This window comes from Chaetodon trifascialis, chromosome 11 (genome assembly GCF_039877785.1).
Source record: "Chaetodon trifascialis isolate fChaTrf1 chromosome 11, fChaTrf1.hap1, whole genome shotgun sequence".
Classification (NCBI taxonomy): domain Eukaryota; kingdom Metazoa; phylum Chordata; class Actinopteri; order Chaetodontiformes; family Chaetodontidae; genus Chaetodon; species Chaetodon trifascialis.
The window spans coordinates 6073660-6094234 of NC_092066.1; the positions used below are offsets into that span (position 1 = coordinate 6073660).

The 20575-nt window shown below is 42.4% G+C and overlaps 1 protein-coding gene across 1 annotated transcript in view; it reads left to right on the plus strand.

The window, feature by feature from the left end:
- LOC139339088 (piezo-type mechanosensitive ion channel component 2) overlaps positions 1–20575 on the plus strand; it is an 81489-nt gene that overhangs the window by 20013 nt on the left and 40901 nt on the right. Inside the window, exons 5-13 of the mRNA XM_070974543.1 lie at positions 2874–3036; positions 4839–5103; positions 6385–6598; positions 11406–11580; positions 15366–15485; positions 16225–16260; positions 16931–17048; positions 18602–18783; positions 20339–20569. Coding sequence (XP_070830644.1) covers positions 2874–3036; positions 4839–5103; positions 6385–6598; positions 11406–11580; positions 15366–15485; positions 16225–16260; positions 16931–17048; positions 18602–18783; positions 20339–20569 — 1504 coding nt within the window. The remainder of the gene's footprint in view (positions 1–2873; positions 3037–4838; positions 5104–6384; positions 6599–11405; positions 11581–15365; positions 15486–16224; positions 16261–16930; positions 17049–18601; positions 18784–20338; positions 20570–20575) is intronic.

The window sequence follows — 20575 nt, forward strand, 5'->3', positions numbered from 1 at the left end:
CGAACACTTTCACCTAATAATGCTGCTGATCTACGTTTTAACAGCATGTTTAGTTTATTTTATGATTCATATCGAAAGCTTGCTGAGATCCAGAATATAAATCCCTGAAGGAATCTGTCAAAAAGCAACTCTTTCAAATCACTTTTCTCCTGACGATCATGCAGCAGCATGAAATCCAGTGTGCGACTGTGGATTTTGTTGAACTGACCATGAGTTTTTCTTCCAGTTGAGCAACCCAGAGGCTTTTTCAGGAAGTGACAGGACTCAGCTCAGTGACTGAAAGGGAGGGTCAACATTATGGCAACTTTTAAATGATATTGCATGCTGCAACAAAATATCATGCTTATTTCTTAAAGCCTTAAAATTAACCTTTTTAACTCACCTATCAAAAATCAGACCTGTGGTTCTCCTCCGCTGGATTTGCAAGCCGAAGGCTGCATTGTCTGTGCAGAGTGGCCTAAATATAGCAACCCCACAATAACATTAAACACCACTTTTTGCATTTAGCCACGCTGGCTCGTCTTTGGACAAGGTTTAGAAATGCTCCTAACCTGTCCCCGTGTGGATTCTTGATGAACGCTAAACCCAGTTACATCTGACAATCAGCTGACAGGCCAATCTTTCAAAGCTTTTGCCGCTGCGTCTGTCTCCTCACACCCTCATGATCGTGTTAGATGTGGTTTCCTAAGTACGGGAATGTCCAAACTCAGCCACATCCTTTTTCCAGTACTCAACAGCCCTCACTGGATAGTATGCTGTAAGTGGCGGATGTAGAGCCGTAAACATTTTATCCCGCCTGCATTTACCTGTTTGTGTTGAGCATCATATACAGTGTTTACAATGCTTCCAGCTGCGTTTGCTGCACAGGCAGATGCTTTCGCACTTTGCTGCCCGTCTGGATGAAAATGCTTGTGTGTCTTTTTACTCAGAAAAATCCTACAAGTTTCCGCAAGTTTGACCTTTTCAGACCTTATAAATACCAAATATTTATATGGCTTAGACCAGATTTTGTGGTCTCTCCGTATTTGTAGTTTTTCACTCGAAGTCTCATGAGTAATTACCCCTGCGGCCTGCGGCGGTGAAGACAGGTCTTAGCGCTGCTAATGTTATTGTAATTCTCTCACATGATAAGCAGGGGAAAGTAGGAGTCATTACAGTCGCTGGCTCAGCCTCGTCTGGCTCTGACGGTTTCCATCTCTTTCATCCATGTGAGGATGCACAAAGCTTCACAACAATAAAGCGCATGGAAACAGACGTCCTTGATTAGATTAAACTCGCCAACAGCAGCCAGAGCTTCAACTATTTATCCGAGTGTGCGTTTTCCATCGTGTTGATTAGCACTCCGTTTTCAACTTGTTAACTTTTATAAGCTTTATATCCAGTCAAGGCCAGAAGGAGATTGGTTCTGTTTGATGTGACCAGTTGCTTTATAACTCGATCAAAACATTTGGTCAGCTCTTTCCCCGCAGCCCGCGCCGCTGAATCACCAGTATGTTTGGTTAATTGTAAACAGATTAATTACGCTTGGAGCGCAGCGTGAAATGTAAAGACAACACTTTGGTGGCCAAGCACAGGATGCAGAGTGATTGTCGTAAAACTGAAATAGAAATTGGTTGGGATGATTAAAGTGAGTTTTAAAGGTTTTGAAACCTGTTAGCCATTTCAAGGACAATTTTTATTTGCTTTAATTGTATATGCAATCATGACACCTCGTAAAGCTTGTCCTCAGGCTGCACAAATACATCTCACTGGGTCATTTCAAGCCTGACATTACTGTAGCTGTCATGGCAACACTCGCTCGCCGCTGTTTAGCTTCCTGTTGGAGCAGCTCTTTGGATATTAAATTAGAGGTGAGCAGACTTTTCAAATAGCAAATATTACAAAAGCTTCGTTTGCTTATGGCGATATAACCACAGCACTTCAATCAACATCGTATTTTGTGGATTATTGAAAACACACACTGTGCAAACCAGGATATGTGGTATTTGTGTAAAAATTATTATTATCTGTACAGTGTTTTATGTAAAGATAAGTCAGAGTGTCATCGTCATGCCTTAAATAACACATTCAATCTGTTTAATGAGGAAAAAGAGTGCTGGTTGTTCACACTACATTATTATGAACAAAGGATGCAATTTTCAAGGGAGTAAACATGTTTCTCACAGTTCGGTTAAAGACAAATACCCCACTCTCTCATGGCCTTTTTGTGTTTGAATGGAATTTCGCTCACTTGTTAACAGCAATACATTTAAAAACCGGCAAGCCAGATTTCATTAAAGTGGGTGGTACTCCATATAAAAGCTGAAGCATTCAACACAACACATATTAAAAGAACAGTTGAGTCATGGAAAAATCCACATTCCCATGCGTTCATGTGAACAGGTAGTGTTTTCTGAGAGATATAATTGCTGCAATAATATCCCCTCACGTAAGTGCAGCTCCAGTCTGCGTGAACGCAGATTGCATGGAAATAATGCTCAGTGGGCTTATGTAACGCACGTATTTTTTAAGGATTGTTGAAACAGACATGAAAGATTTGGGGAGACAGAGGGAGGTGACATGTGACAAGTATCCCAGGCCAGATTCATAACATACGGCAGCACAGCTATTTGTGGGCCTTATCCAACCGAACTAAACGAGCGACCGCAAGTCCCTGGATTTCTTAGAAGAACTGTTTCATATTAGAAGTGATCGTCCATGCACAGTTAAGTTTATTGTACTCTGTCCCATTTTCCATCATTTGGTGGTGATCCCAGCCTGCAAGAATGCTCCAAATCACGGTTTCTGGGAGATATTGGGATTCATCCTTATTTTCAGGAAACAAGCATCTGCTTTCTTTCAGCGCGTATCCTCTGTTTTCTGTTTGTCCCCAGTGTGATTGGCGCAGACGCAGGCAACGGCATCCGAGTGTTCATTCCTGACATCGGCATGTTCATGGCCGGCTTGGCCATCTGGCTGCTGTGTCGCAGCCTGGTCCAGAAGAGGCCGCCTGAGGACATGGCCCAATACAACGCCGACTTTGAAGCAGAAGAACAAGTGGGTTTTATTTGCACTGACACACAACGTCCCGACAACAGTGTCTGACTTTGACTTTTATCTGTCTATCTGTCTGTCTATTCATGATCTATCTGTCTATAATGGTCATGAAGCTGTGCTTAAAGTAGGGCTGGAATGCCTTTTTTCTTTTATTATTAATTAATCTGTTCACTGATTTTACATTGAATTAATGAAAATTGCCCATTGCAGTTTCTTGTAGCTCAAGGTGACTTGACTCGTTTCTTCCAAGCAATGATCCCTGATGCAAAGATATTTCATTCACATTGACATAAATCTGAGAAACGCAGCAAAACCGAAGCCAGGAAACTGCAAATGTGCTTTTTTTTCTTAGTAAAATGATTTATTGATTAACAAAATAGTAAACTAAGATGAAACAGTTTAAAGAAAGAAGAGTAAAACACATTTTAATAGTGTTTCACCACATTTTAAAACAGGAATAAGCAATTACATTGAAACTAATTAAAACCTCTGTTAAATATGCTGTTAAGCTAAGATGAATGACGAGAGCTCACAGCTGGTGTTTGGCGGAAACGTAACACAGTTTCCAGCATGTGAGTTTTTCAGGTGCACAGCAGTCAGAAATAATGATTGTTAGAGAAAAAAATGGAAAGAAGCCAAAACGGGTGACGCCATGTATGAAAAATCCTGTGAGAACTGTTGGACTAATGCATTAATTGATTAGTTGTTTCATCCTTGATTTGAAGCAGATAAATGAATTTGAAGAGATAAACATCTGGAAGCTGTGCACTAGCAGACGAAGTAAAACGTGTCTTGATGAGAATGATCTCATAAATATAAAGAGGAAATGTCTCAATGTCTCAGACGACACTGAGACAAACTGATTTCCAGACCGCAGTTCAGGTCTTTCACAGTTCATCTGTCACGGATGACATCTGTGTGTGTTCGCTGGCGTTGAATGTAAGCAAAAATAAAACACCACCTCCTGGGAGTCACAACTGATCAGAATAAATGTTTGCTCCACATCGGTTAAAAAAAAAAGTTCCTGCAAGCTGAAGTGTCAGGTGGAGCTGACGGTTGTTTCTCCTGCTCTGTACATAATGTCCACATTGAGCTTCATAAGCTGGGAGCAGGAGCTCGAATAGCGAGTTCCCCTGAGCGCTGATGACTTGGACTACAGCCCCCATCCCCTGGCAAGCCCTCCCCTCTCTTTATGACTCAGTGTTAATTAAATCCACATTCACTTTCACTTCGACTGTGCTGCTCACGCTGGCACAGATGGCATCGCTCCCCATTACTGAGAAACACCAGGAATTCGTCTATATAGCCTGCGTTGTGCTCGGCCTTTTATTTCCGTCAGTGAGCCATCTGAGCTGCAACTGCTGTTTGATTCAAAACAGGGTTCGCACCACCTGCTGCTTTCTTTGTCTGGTGCCTTATGCGCTCTGTATAAATCACAGCGAATGGCTCACTTGTTATTATGTCTCTATTTTATTGAGACTGCATTAAAAGGGGGACATATTTGCTTAGAGCCAGTGAGGAGCTCACTGGATTAGATCTGAAGCCAACATGTGGTTCCAGAGGAAAACATCTGCCAAGTGTCGCTAATGTCTCAAGCAGCCACACACACCACATATATGTTTAAATACGCTGTGCTACGCGCTGAACACGCTCAAACACACTCTCAGCGGGACTTTACAGAGGGATTGTTACGCAAGCGCTACCTGTAGGAAGCTGTTTTCAGCACCATGGAGAGCGCTGACCTCCAAACTGCAACATTCATCATTCAATACTGAAACGTGTCACTGCAATCTGCCTCCAAGGAGGAAGAGGAGAAGCTGAGCCTGGACGACAACATCCTGCTGGAGGAGGACTTCGAAGCGGGGTATGAGGCCGAGGAGGACGAGGAGCTGGACGAGGACGAGGAGCTGGGCGAGGACGAGGAGGAAGAGGAGGAGGTGAAGGAGAGCACCAAGATGAAAATCCTACGGCTCGTGGCGGAGGTTGCGTCCAAAGTGAAGGAGATTATCGGGAACTTGATCACCACTGCTGGGAAGGTGGTGGTCACCATCTTGTTGGGCTTGACAGGTGAGCAGCTTTGATTGCTCTAAGTTAATTTCAATCTTATAGATCTTATACCGTCTGAATGTTCAGGTGATTCATTGATTCTCGAACAACCAGACAGCTACAGATTTAAATTGATATGATGAATGACATCCTGGTGAACCCCTCTCACCCCCTGCATTAGACAGTGGGGGCCTTAAGCAGCTCCTTTAGCAACGATCTGCTGCATCCACCGTGTAAGAAGGAGCGTCATTCCAGCGGCTGTCAGACTCTTTAACTCCAGCATCATTTAATGCAGCTCTGTGTGCGTGTTGTTTCCCATCGCAGCATCACAAACCGACTTTCCACACTCCTCCATTATTTATGTCAACATACCCTAATACCCATCACATCTGTGCAACTTATCTTCTGCAATATTACAGATTTTTTACCCTACGATATATTTTTACTGTGCAAAAATACAAATACATTATATTTTTTTATTCATGTTTTACTCACGTGCAATTCACAATCCAATAGCAATATTTTTACACTCTTTTGTACATCATGTACGTAGCCTCCACAGTTAATTTTATTTTGTAGCTTTTTTATTGTCTATTTGCTCTTTTTTCTGTCTTTCTGTCTTTTTTCTCTTGCTGTTGTAACAAGTGAATTTCCGCAGCGTGGGATCAATAAAGTCTCATCTTATATCAGACTATAAAGATTCTTCCAGCTTGAAAGTCTGTTAAAGTTGATATTTAGGCACCTTTTTTCTGTTAGTGTGCTGTTTTATTCTGTCGTAATGTCCTCAGAGCAGAAAGTTTTCTTTAAAAAAGCGTTCATTTGAAATATGCTGCAAACGAAATGAAAGTCACACCTTATTCTTCTTTGCTGTGAACTGGACTTGATTAACACGCAGTTTTTCACCCAGTTTGTCACAAACTTGAACAGATCAGGCTCCCATCAGCACTGCCATGAAATAATGATGATAAAAACATCTTTTAATTTTTAGTTTTTAATAGTAGAGGAATCTCTGTCTTAAAGGGCTAAAACCTTTAAGGCAGCTCACTGCATAACAAACAAATCAAACAGTAGCCTGCAGATAATTCTTAACCGTTGTTTGAGCTCGTTATGTGAGGTTTGCCCCTTTCAGCAAAACTGAGTGCCAAATCTGGAGATGGGAAAACATTACTCAGTTAAAGTGCCTGACGTCTGATGAAGTGCTCTGTTGGGGTCAAAACAAACACTGATCTTTATCTTGTATATGCTGATCAGATGAGCAGATCAGTCTTCTGACTTTGTATCGTGCTGCGTTTGTGTTCGCAGGCATCATGCTGCCCTCGTTGACCTCGGCTGTTTACTTCTTCATCTTTCTGTTCCTGTGCACCTGGTGGTCCCTCTGCCGGACCTTCGACACGCTCATCTTCAGCTGCATGTGTGTCCTGATGGCCATCTTCAGCGCTGGACACCTCATCGTCCTCTACCTCTACCAGTTCCAGTTCTTCCAGGAGTCCATCCCACCGGGCGACGGCTACATCAGGTCAGACACGTGCAGAGTTAACGTGCAGCCAAACAGACACAGAATCCATCGTCTGAAGCTGTCGACATCCTGCAGTTCACCTATTAACATCTGCCTTTTATTACTTAGTGCAGGTGCAAATGAGTCCAAATCAAAAAGTGTTTTAATTTGAAATACCTCGTCTGGTTATTAGGATGCAATCGATCGGGATTATTTTCTCGCATTAAACTTTGTTGTGCGCATGACTGCAGTTCTACCTACAGACGGGAGGTGAAGAAACATTAACAGGAAAAAACAAACTGTCTCCCTCACAGCAGTGAGCGATGGCTCAATCTAGTGAAAGTTAAACTCACCATCATTAAATGTCTCTTTGACAAATTGTTCAAATGCTATTTCTCTTGTTAAAACAGCACACACCCTTACTTACGCTGTCTGCCTCCTTAATAATGTGAAAATACATGATGTGATGACAGAGCTCAGCAGCCACAACTCCTTTGGCTCGATGATATTTATTGGGCCCAAGGCAAGTTTGTTTAAACGCTGATAAATATTTACTATTGTTACAAACAAGAAGGCAAAGCAAAAGACAAACCCAGCTGGAGGGGAGATATGCCCAACTCCTACTCACAGCGCATCAATATCCGAAGCAGAGCTTTTAGGCTCTTCACTACAACCAGTGTTGTTTTATTATGCATGAGAAAGGAGACAATCAGCTGTCTGTGGCTGCGGCGGTGAAGCGTCGCGGTTGGAGCAAAGCCACATTGTTGCACATCTTGCCAACATACGTTAGTCGCAGTTGTAATGAATACAGACTCTGTAGCAGAAAGTGCCTTAAGTCACTAAGCTGCTTCTGTTTGACTGACGACCTGGAATGCAAAGAATGCTGTTTGTTTACTCGTTACAAGAAATACACATGGAGCTTACCCACCGAGATGTTTGACAAAAAGGTGATTTTCTGCCGGAGCAGGAAAAGAACATTTAAACCATTAGAAGTGCTGCAGAGATACAGTCGTTTAGTAATAAATTCTCTATTGATATGGATTAATGTATATATATTTTTACATGCAGTTTACTTTGAAAGTCTCACTGAAACAACTACAAAATGTATAATTTTAGAGAATATCTGCACCCAGTGGACTCTGGCGTACTTTGCGATGTGTTGTGATTAAGAGGCACAAACCTTTGGAGGCAGTCTCCATTTATTTTTGGAGCTGACAGCAAGAGGTAAAAAACTAAATCCTCCATCAATCGTGGTCATCAAACTCGAGCCCCTCTCCCACGGCGTACAACAGCAAAAAGAGGCGCTGCCATGCTACGTTCAAACACAGAAATCATACCTGAAAGCAAGAGGTAAAAAAACGAAATCCTCCATCAGTTGTAGTCATAAAACTTGAGCCCCTTCACAAATGAAGTGACAGGAATTTGTTAGAATATTATACAAGTTTAGGCTGAAAAATGAATTTATAAACATATCTGCTAAAACACCAGCGTTACAGCGAGAGCAATGACGCTTAACTCTCCCATTAAGTACAACACGAGGTGGGAGACACCCCTTTATAGGAGGGGTACCCCCAGAGGTGAATGCAGGGGTGCAGAAACTGAGTATTAAATGTTCCTCATATTGACTATGGAGGCCTGAGTGTGTCAGGTAATAACAACAGAAACAGATTTTGTGTGACTACTTAATATTACAACTGTACATCTGGCTTCTTACACATATTACTGCTCTATAAATGACCCTGTTACATATCAATCCTCTAAATTTTGTCAGATTTTAATAGCAGACAATGTTAAGAAATCTCCATTTGAGTAAAAATACACGTGATAAACAATAATGGGATACATGTACAGTATGGCCATGAGGAAATTGTAATAATGTAAAATGTAATGTGCAAAAATGTAAGTTTCCTATCTCACATGATTATTACACTTTTTATTAATGCCATTATTCTGACAAGATAGTACAGGGTCACATGCAAAAAGACATTCGACTCGGTTCCTGGTGTGAATTCAGTGGTTTACATGGTTTTCACCTTTAGCCACTCAACCGCAAATACAGTGTGTAAAATTCACAGCACATACTCTACCTGCATGACAAGTAAAGCTAAAAGCAACGCTAAAACACATAAATAGGCAGCAGTTTCAAAAAGTGATAGAAACGTCATGTTTCTGTTGATCCATTAATATTGTCTGAATCCTTAAATAACGATGTGCTTTAAACCTGACCAGCAGCTCTGTAGCCTCACCACAGCTGATGCCTCAGTGTCCTTGGTGTTGCAGTATTTCATTGATCTCACGTGTTCTCATTTGAAAGCTGTGCTGCTGCGTGTCAGGACCGAGGCTATTTACAGCTATACATAGCTGAAACTGCCTTGAATAAACCTCGTGTCCTCGCCATCCTTCTCCTGGCTCAGACGGCAGATAAGGTGTGATCACAGCGCTGCATTGACGGGCTTCTCGTTAGAAAACAAACTCATTGCAGTCGATAAGTCTATTTAAACTGTGAATGCTCTGGTGACTGTACAGCACCGTTTAAATTAACGGTTTCCAACCTCAGGGAAGATGATTAAAAGGCTAAAACAAGTGTTTGTTTGTTTTGACAGATTAATTTTGCTTTTTTTTATAATGAAATATGAGGACTCTACAAATCCTTAAAGCTAGTAAACTAGATGCTTTAAAAAGCTCAATGATCACCAGAGAGGTCTCATAACTTCACTACAATCTATTAGATTTGCTTCATTTAGTTTCCAGTAGTGAATATGGGAGAGCGGGTGTCATTTTTTTTAAAGCGGCAGCTCTTTATTTGTGTATTCGAAGTCCTAAATTTGGAAATTTACGGTGGCACGGATTCTCCTTTGATCGCTCTTCACATGAACAGGCCACCTATTTCATCGTGTGCCGTCCCCGCGCTGCGTTCATGTTGACTTTCCACGGCGCTGAGGTATTTCTGTCTGCACGCAAACTGAGGCCCGATGTGATGATAAAAGTAACGTGTCCTCCTCTGATCTGTCCTGTTTCCTCTCTGCACCCCCTCAGGCGGTCAGAGGGAAACTCCTACGGCGGTAAATATGTGCAGCACCCATTGGACAATAGGCCACCTTAGTGCCTGCCCTAATTGTGCTTGTTGACAGTGACTCGGCCTTGCTGTCGGCCGGCTGTTGAGTGAGACCGTTGAGAGGCCTGGCTTCCACTCCACTTCCTGCCTCCCCTCCTTACAATGGAAGTCCCCAGTCATGTGACCGCTGGGCCTTCCCCAGCTGCAACAAGAAACCCTTCAGGAAGTGTGATGGGGTCAGAGGGGGGTGTTCGCTCCTCCACATGGCACCGAAAGAATAGACTCAGGAGGGATCTAAATCTGTGTGGTTGTCACTGGAATACGTCAGCGCAGTTCCTGTGGAGTAGATGACCTTTATTCTGCGCAGAGGAAAAGGAGTGAATCATGTGGCATCCTTTGTGATACAAACAGACTTTTAGCCTCATTGCATTTTTCAGATTCCAAGGTTAGGGCGTAGAGGGAGACTTTCTTCACAGGAATGTCATCTAGCAGAAAGTCAGAAAGCGCACTTAATTTCTGAAGCTGTTTGCATGAGGCCAAGTCAGCTGTCCCACACTTCAGCATCGGTGTTGACGTAACTTGAGTTCTATATACTGATAGTTCCAGCGTCCTGAATGTGGTTTGATCACCATCTGTTAAGAGCGTCAGAGCAAGTATTTATCAAGCTTGTAGGAATTAAAGTTAAGAATGCTTTAAAGAGTTTACCATGCGAGGCAGCTGGATTCGCGAGATCACGCAAACAATCCATCTCGCCAGGCTTCAAGTTATGGGCTCGTGGCCAGACCACAGCCGTCTCGGCTTCCTAATGAGCATAGAGTTGGTAGAGGTACAGTTGTGACGACGTCAAAAACAGCAATGGCGGCTCCTAAAGAGGTTAGCGTAGATGCTGCTACAGCGTCAGTTCTGTCAGAACTGGAGCATTTCGTCATTGAAAGAACGGCACTGAAGCAAACAGCTTGACCCTGATCTGACAGCACTCAGCACTTGTTTCCAGACTTTTCAGCTATTGACCCCTTTGAATGAAGAAGTATCTACTTGTGACCACTCACCACAACTCCCGGCCTCAGTGTAGGCTGATGATTTGAAGGCTCTTTGTAGGCCTGAAGAGGAGAAAGTATTTGGTTTGGATGAACTATCCAAACTCGCAAGACCTCAGACTCTCAGTAAGAAAGAAAGAAATCCCTTTATCAGTCACAGTCACACACACAGTCACAGAGAGGGAAACTGCACACGCCATGCATTTGTGAAATTTGTTTCTCCGCTTTTAATCCATCCCGGCACGTCCTTCCTCCGCGGCAGACCAGGAGCGGTGGGCTGCCAGCTGACAGCAGCACCCGGGGACCAGTTTCCTTTGTCGTCACCTTTGGTCCGGTGGTGATCTTCTTGCATGTTTTTAGTGGGGGTATTTTTATGTAGGATACCCCAGGTGAACTCCACACAGAAAGGCCCCTTTTTTCCTCCAGCAGCAGGCACTGAAGGCATGGTGGAGGACACGCCCCCAGCGTCCACAGCGGGAATCAAACCTTCTAGCTGTGAGGCGACAGTGTTACCACCGTCCCACCGTGCCACCAAGTATCAAGGAACAATCATGAAGTTGAATGGTCTTTGTTAGAAATCAAACCCTCATGCCACCATCAATGCTTACAGTATGTTGACGTCTACGTTATCAAAAGTTCAGGCTTTGTTTGTGGTCAGTATCAGTTACCTGTCTGTCTGTCTGTCTGTCTGTCTGTCTGTCTGTCTGTCTGTCTGTCTGTCTGTCTGTCTCTACAGTGTATTTGGCATCTCCCCCATTGTTCAGACTAACTGCTCCTACACGTGGAAGCTCATTGTGCACCCGGAGCGTAAGTGGTACCACTTTGTCAACCCCATCATGCTGCTGATCCTCTACTACACCCTGGCCACGCTGATCCGCCTGTGGCTGCAGGAACCCATCGACCAGCTGACGGTGAGGACAGCAGACAGAAATACAATGAAAACACTTAAGAGTGGACCTTTGTAGTCGACAGCGCTGTGACATTTACTGTAGAATATGTCGATAATTTGACCCTCCAGGTTCATTATATTAGGTGAATCTGACCGAAAAACAATCACAATCGATTCTTTTGACTTTTGTAAAGGTGAAGGGAGAAACAGCCCGGAAACTTGATGATTCTCTGACTTACATTTTTGGAAATACTTGTTTTTTTATATATTGTAGGAATTGGAGATGTTTCAGCTGTAAAAAACAGTTTTTTTCTGACTTTTAAAATCATTGAGCAGAGGCAGAATGAGGCAGGGGACTATAGCGGTATCGTGCAATGATATCTTCTACATTTTCTTATTCATTTTTCTTTATTGAACTCTAAGCTAAATCACACCTGCTGTCTGGGCATTGCACACAGGGAATTTGAGAGATGCAGCAAAACAATTAATTGAGCAGTCAACAAAATATGAGACAAGAAAGAGCAAAGACAATCTTTTAATCACAAAATCGCAGCTTAAAGGAAAATTAACGGAGCATCTGAGGCTGGATTTGTTGCTTCAGGGTTTAGCACGTGGCAGCAGCCGCCTTCTTTCCTTTTCCTTTTTCTTTAATTACAGCCCTGAAGGGAAACAGAAATGTGAAATGTATATAATAGACCTGCATTATCACCTCCAGGCAGAAAAACCTCCCCTTCTCCCCACAAGCAGTGTGTAATTTAACTTAGTGTTTATGCTGCTAAATGTGAAAGAGCTCTTGTTTAGAGTAAAACTGGGTGGAGCGAGAAGTCAGTGGGTGTCAGAGATGTTTAGTTGAATCTGGCACGCAACACCTGCAACACGGCTCCTCAGTAAATTCCAGACAGTAACTGAAATAGAAAACAGATTGAATTAAACGGGCAGCCAGGTGGCCTCGTGATCAGAGAAACTGTATGGATGGAAGATTCCAGGACGATCGATTGCTGGCTGCATCTGTCTGCCGTAGCGCAGGTGTCATCTGAGGCTGACTTACAGTGGTCTGTAAGGTAAAAAAATGTCAGCGTTACATAACAACTCAGACACCACAGATCCAAATTTGATGACTTCATGATCAAGTGATGATGCATCATATTTCTAGCTTTAACTGCAATCTGAGTCGCTAGAAAGATTTACACGAGAAAGTTTTGTTGACAGGTGCAACAAAGTAGAACGTCAATGAAAAACACACTGTCAATTTTTTGACCCTCAGGCTTTAAACAGTCTGAATTTCACCCAGAGGACCTAAACATTAAAGGTACAATGTGTAAGAAATTTAGTGAACTGAAATTAACTTAAATTATCAACAGAATTCAAAGAATAAACAGACTTCTGTGTATTGCCTGTGAATATTCTCATTCATCCAGGTCATTGTAAGCTTCAGGGCATTCAATCGATTGCAACTGGACTTTGTCAGATTGTCTTGGAAGACGTTTCGCCTCTCATCCGAGCAGGCTTCATTGTGAAATTTGACAACCTACAGCACAAACTTATGTCATCGCTACCTGAAGATATCTGTAAGAAAGTCATAGAATTCACATTGAAAGCCCAACTTGCCCAGCACAACAAAAGTAAAGATGAAGCCTGCTCGGATGAGAGGCGAAACGTCTTCCAAGACAATCTGACAAAGTCCAGTTGCGATCGATTGAATGCCCTGAAACTTCTGTGTATTGTGTTGCAGAGATATCTGCTGAAGTTAGCATGCTAACCAGCTAACTAACCAGCTAGCCTGGCCCATCCTGGCTAGCTTTGTATCACAAGAGTCTGAAGGTTAAAACTGGGATTTAAGGGGTGCCCCTATAGCTCAGCTGGTAGGGTGTGCACCCCATGTATCGAGGCTGCCAGTCCTCTGCAGTGGTCACAGGTTTGACTCCCGCCTGCGGTTCATTTGCTGCATGTCATCCCCTCTCCCTGCCCCTGTTCCTAAAGGCTAAAACATCCCAAAAAAATAATCAAAACAAAACAAAACTGGGATTTAATATATGAGGGAGTTTTAATGAAAAGTCCAATATTTAAACCTCTGAATGACCAGAACTGCAGCGTCACTTGATTGTGATCAGACTTAAAAGGGTCAGTTCACCCAAATGACAAAACACACCATCAAAAGTCATAGCAAGTCTTAGAACGATGGAAAACAGGTCCAATGAAAACAGTTCACAGAGAGTTTTGTGGATTATGTGGAGTAATTGGGACATTGTTTCTGAAAAGACAATTTACTGTAAAAAAAAAAAAAACCCACATTTTTAATGCTGTACTGACAAAATTCACCTCCATTATGTTGCGGTGGCGGCAAAAATCTCAGAGACAGAATTCTCAAAACCAGACTAAATAAAGCCAAAACTATATGCAGGACTGAAAACCACAGTGTCAACATGTGTTTTGTCTTTTGGGTGAACTGACCCTTTAAAAGTTGTATCTCATCATGGAACGACTGCGGGTCTCAATAACACGTCACGCGATGTGGAAAGAGGTGGACTTTAATGCCATGAAGACCCCCGCTCCTGTCTTCTTTCTCCTCGCTGCTCGACGCTCAGCTCCTCTGTAATGGAGTTATAGATTAGTGTTTTTATAGAGGGGTCAATACTTCCCTGTAAACCTGCGGGACTGTATGCATTATTGATCCCTCCACAGTGTGTGTGTGTGTGCGTTTTCACCTACTCTTACTCTTTAGACGACGCTAATAATAAAACTTGATTAAGAGATAAATCAGCAGCTGACAGGTTTGTTCCATGGCGGAGATGCCAGATGACGATGGGCCTCATCTCTGCCAAAATGACGAGAAAATCTGGATGCACTGTTACCATTCCTCAACTGATTTAACGCTTGATTTGTAGTTTGTGGTCTGTGTTTATTCAGCAGCAATTCTCCAATGCAGCAAAAACTGTGAAAACAGAATAATTCAATCCAATTTTAGTAAAAATATCAGACAAAGAAATGCAGAAATGGCAGTCACACAGTGATGTGGGTGTAATAATTCAGTCATAGAGCAAATGTTTTGATTGTGCCGTCTGGGCTTCATGTTGGTTTTGTTAACAAATTATTGTGCTGAATCCAAAAGAGCGCGTGATTGACGTTGCTTTTATTTCTAAGGAAAACACATTTAACACCATGACCAACACTGGAAACAAAACCCGAACCGAGCTACAAACCAGTAATGAAAACAGGAATTCTTCTTCAGGCATTGCTGCCTTTGCTAAACTTGTAATGCATGACGATCAAATTTAGATTTTTAATGCAGAAAATCACAGACTTAGCACATGCATTTAGTTATTTAGCCCCAATATTGCGCAATTTAACCTCACGCAGTAGTTTTTTGGATTGAATCTTGTGTTCTAGTACAGCATTATTCTGTCTTGTTCAAAGAAACTGTCTTTCCACTGTGAACTGAAGAAGAAAATGTGTCTTGAACGTCAGAGAATCTGCAAGTAAAATACTTTTTGTTCAGTTTTTTCAGTATTTTGTGGTATTTGAGCCACTGCCAGGACAAACTACTTTGTTTGTTGTGAACAAAATGCAGAAAATCAATGGTAAGAAATGCTGATCATTTACAGTAAAGCTGCATCATTTCCTCTTTTAAAAGGTCACCAGCGCCTCCTCAGACATTGTACTCCTACACTGTAAAACACTGCTCAGTAGCAGCTGAGTAAAACTGTGTTTCTTTAGAGCGTCTTCTCTGCTGCACACCAGCGCACTGACTTCAAAGTCCACTGGTGGAGATATATATATCATCCAAAATACCCATCTATGTTTTTTCAGGACGAGAAGGACGGTGATATGTGCGAGGAGGAAGATCTGGTCGGAAACAGAACAAATAACTCAGCCAACAGGAAGAGGCAGCTGTGGTGGGAATCACGCCAAGGAACAGACGAGAAGAACGTACGTCAGCGTGAACACACACACGACTAACAAAGCATTGATTATTAGCCATGAAGTGATCATCCTTTGGTTAGCATGCTGTCGTACAATACACATCCAGGAACCCTTTGGTTAAAAGCATGAAAACATGCCTGGAAAATAACATGAAGTAACTTCTTTCAACCAGCTTGGCTGCTAAAAACCCAAATAACACATTTCCTTGTTCCCTTCTTACAACTGATAACTCGTGTCGGCCTGGAACTGTTATCATCAGTTTGGCTTTTAAAGAATGATAATGACAAATTGCTGAAGTATTTTAGAGCAATAATGGTGAAAGTAAACAGGAAACCGACTCTTTGTTATTGTGTAAACTCGAGCTGTCGTTAATTGTTTTCACGAGCTTACATCTTGTTTTACCCGAGCTTTCACCTTCATAATACACTCATCCCTCCCTGGGTGGATCTCAGCTGCAAATGCACATGCACACACACACACACACACACACACACACACACACACACACACACACGCTCTGACCTTGTTCCCATATCAAGGTCTGTAGTCTGTCTCCACCGGCCACCTCCTGAGGTTTAAAAGCTTTTAGGGTGTGCAGACACAGATGAGTGATGGGCTCGATTTACAGAGTAGTGCTGCTCGACTTTGTTCCTGCTTATCAGCGACTATAAAGAACGAGGAGGCCTTTGACTTCAGCAGCTCATCGATAACACACCTTGCCTTGTATGCTCTTTTCTCCTCCTAGCTCCTCTCCACCCAGGATGGCATCAGTACAACTGAGGTGGGGATTTAATCTGTGCATCTTACCTTCCCATCCTTCACCCCTTAGACGTGCTGCAAGAAAAGAAATCACTGCAAAGTGCTTGTCGCCCTGCACCCTCATAGAACGAGTTAACAGCAGCCTGTGTGTAAAAGTGAAACTCCTTTCCCCCACTGTCCCTGCTGTCCTGCACACACTGCATGTACTGCATTATACCTGTTCAGATGTCAAGCTGTCATCCTAAAGTTGCTGCTGTGAGTGCCTCTGAGTTGGAAACATGGAAGATGTCAGGAAGATAAAAAAGCTTGTGCTTTAGTTTGGGAAATGCTCTTACCTATAAATGTTTTGCACTACAGTAAAGCTGAAGGAAACATGTCCAGTGAGTGCTGAAACATATGAAATTGGGCTTAAATTGACCACAGGTTTTGTAGAGAAAATGTCAAAGTAACTCCCTTTGTATATTTATTTTATGAAATGCCTCTCAGCTCAGGGTTATCAGGTGGGTTGTGCTGGGTTAAATCAAAGAATGTGAAAAGTAGAAAAACTCCCTCTGCTGCCCTACAGAGCTAAAGTGTGCTAATTAAAAACTAACAAAAAGCCACATCAGTGTCTGGTGGAAAGCTGATGAGTTGTTGCTCCTGTTTGCCTCAGTTACAGAAATCTCTTTGTATTGTGTGATGATGATCTACAGGCGGTGCCCACCTCAAACGGGACGTCCTTTGACTTTGTCACAACTGAGAATGGACCGGTCTGTCTGGACTTGTACTCCACCCCCCATTATAAAATGGACCAGCCCAGCGACGGCACAGGTGAGCTGCTTCCCCTCTGTCGTATCCTTCAGAGATCCAAGTCAATGATGTACTGTTAAGTTATTCAGTCTCAGGTTATAGATGGTGTAACGTAGAAGTTAACAAAGCAGGTTTATGCTGATTTTGTATCGTATATTTGGACATGAGAAAGAAGTCCTTGACTGCAGTTCATCCTCAAATCCAAATATATATATATAAATCAGCATAAACCGAAAACATAAACTAGCTGCCATGTGGAAATGTTGTAATATTATGGTTATTTTCCTTTTTAAGCTTTCCTCGGAGAGTTGTGTGGTAAGGCTAACTTAGATTTTTTTGGTTTTACACAGCTTTTTAGAGTAAAATATGAAAACAGGCATTTTGGGCATTTATAAAATGTCTTTTATGCATTTGCACTCCTTCAGAAATCACTGGATTTGTCTGCCATAGACACAGTTCCTTTATACTGATTGCACAACACTTTGTTTTGACTCTCTCTTTGTACTTTAACTTTGCAGTTTGTCGCCACTGAATTCACAGAATTGCCTTAAAGGGGCACTTCACTGATTTTACAAGTCACAGTCAGTTTACGAGTCATGGGGGGCACGTCACAGCCTGCGAATACAGCTGTTTAATGTCCTCTGTGACTCTGAAGGAACTTCGTAAAGTCTAAGAAAATAACCCACTTCAGCACTTTTGTTTTTGAGACTTTACTTTTAGCCATGCTAGCAGGTGGCTAGCAGGCTGTTGGTCCACCACTTTGGACTGAAATATCTCAACAAATATTACATGAATTTCCATGAAATTTTGTAAAGACATTCATGGTATCCTGAGGCTGATTCCTACTGACTTTGGTGATCCTCTGACTTTTCCTCTTGCGCCACCACGTTATTATTTACATTCAAGCCTGTACTTCCCTGTTAGAAAAACCAGCATAGACCAGCATCATTTCCATGCTGGTCTATTCTGGTTTATGCTGGATTGATGCTGGTTTAGCTGGGGAGTCAACATAGCTAAGCTGGTACACCAGCCACACCTAGCCACTGCTAGCTGCTAGCCACCAGCAAAACCAGCATGTGGTATGCTGGTCCACCAGCGTTATTAGCAACACCAGGCTGGTGTACCAGCATATGTTGACTCACCAGCTAAACCAGCATCAATCCAGCATAGACCAGCATGGAAATGATGCTGGTCTATGCTGGTTTTTCTAACAGGGTTCGTGTGCTAGTTAACAGGCGATAGCATGCTAACACTCTACATCAGCATGTTAACATACCCATGTTAGCATTTAGCTCAAAGCTGTGCCGAGGTGCAGCCTCACAGAGCTGCTAGCTTGGCTGTAGACTCTTTCTTGTCTCGGTACACAAAAAGCCTGTGTTACAAAGTGGGCTGTGGATTTTGAGGGATGTGGGTGTCAGAAGAGGATCTAACAAAGATTCTTTTTTAACTTTGCGTCTTAGCTTTATGGAAGCTCAACACTAAATCACTAGAGTACTGTACCTTACTTAACTCAATAATACCACAGAGTGCCGTAACTGTGAGTAACAGTGATTTGTGTTTCTGTGTCCAACCAGAGAAGAAGGATGAGTGTGTGTATGAAGTGTGTCTGCCCCCGGAGGATTCGCCGTTGGAGGGAGGAGAGGAGAAGTCTGAGGAAGGAGAGGATGGGATAAAGAAAAGAGGAGTCGGTGCGATGGTCAAAATCTTCCACTTCATAATGAAACAGAGCTACATCTGTGCTCTCATAGCAATGATGGTGAGTAATACAGCCCACAGATGGTGTTACAGAGTTACAGAAGCTGGGTTAAGCTGCATTTGTGTCGTGTATTTGAATGTTTGGAAGGAAAGCATCCAAAAGCACTTTCATTTGTAAACTCAAAATTGACTGTAAACCATAAAAATGCCTCTCCTTAAGTAAAGTTTTACTCCTTAAGTAAAAAACAAAACAAAACAAAACAAAAGAAATCTTTCTTCTCAAAACCAAGATGTGACTGTTGTTTTCCAGCCTGCAGCCTATATTTACACTTTAATTTGACATGACATGAATATGCAGCATTATAACCAGAAAATCACAACTTTAAACCCACAGACCTGCTGGAAACATGCTGGCGTGGTTAGTAAATGCCAAACACTCCTGCCTCCTTGATCAAATTCGATTTACCCTTGAGCAAGGCACTGACCCCCGCCCCTCTCTGCTCCAGTGGAACCGCTGGCTGGCCAACAGAAGGAAACTGTGGTTGTACTGGGCAGCTTCTGCAGCTGAATGTGTGGCAGGATATTTCTAAAAAAGAGCATCTGTTCTTAGTTTGAAAATTCCTGGATGAATCATAGTTAAACACATCTGAGTAACGGTTACTTAGTTTGACTTTGATTATGACTTGGTTACATACAAACACTGTTATTTATTAAAAGGCCTATGGACAGTAGATTTTTCTTTCAGTGCAGCAAAGGAACACGCGTGACACTTAACGGTGGTGATGATAACGCTGTGTTAAACTGTATCGTACGCGACGAAAATCTAAATCTGGGATAAAACCAAATTATCCCTTTGGCCCTAAATGACTCATTTTACCTTAAATACTGAAATACTGCACCCTTTATTTTCAAGGATGAAAGAAGAGGAAGAAAAGAGTAAACAAAAGCCACTGCTGACGACACTGAGGTCATTATTGTGGTATTTTTTTCTGGAAAAGAGTTTAAGCAACTTTTTAGGCTGATTCCAGTATTTTCTGGCCCCATGTTTTTCCACCAGGGTTCAGGATTTCCACAACTGAATTTTCTTCCCTGCAGCGTGGACCGGATTTAGATGTTTAAACCTTCATTTTGAGGAATATAATGGTCATGCTTTGTTTCACAGATAGCCCTAATTTCCTGATAATTTCCAAAGGAGGCTTCCTGGAAAGAACTAAAAATGTGGGAGTAATTCTGGGAAAATGCTGGCGAACTTCTAAAGTTGTTAATTTAATTAGAGTTTAGTTAGTTGTGCTTGCAAGCAGATGATTTTCAGAAGAATCGAAATCCTGAATTTTTCTTCTGTAGCAGAAGTAACTCAGGGCGTAGTCATCTAACGGCTAACTGACTAAATGGCAACAATACGCATCAGTTTCTCACGAATACATCCTGAAGGACAGTCGGACTGAAGAAATCCATGAAATTCAGTTTTGTTTTAGACAACACGTTCTCCTCTTTCCATTCAGATACAGATATCTTCTCTGCATTGCCAGCTTGTGGAGATACAGGCAAGAAGCCCAGACAACTGTATGAAGCTCTGTTTTATTCCTGAATAATCTTCTGTGATTTGTTCTCGTCAGGCGTGGAGCATCACCTACGTCAGCTGGCTGACGTTTGTCTTCCTCATCTGGTCTTGCATGCTCTGGATGGTGAGGGACCGGAGGCGTTACGCCATGCTGTCTTCTCCCTTCATGGTGGCCTACGGCAACCTGCTGATAGTCCTGCAGTACATTTGGAGTTTTGAGAACTTGGAGGGGGTCGCAGGGTTCTTTCTCAAGAAAAACAACCATTTCCACTCACTTTCATCCAAGGTTTGG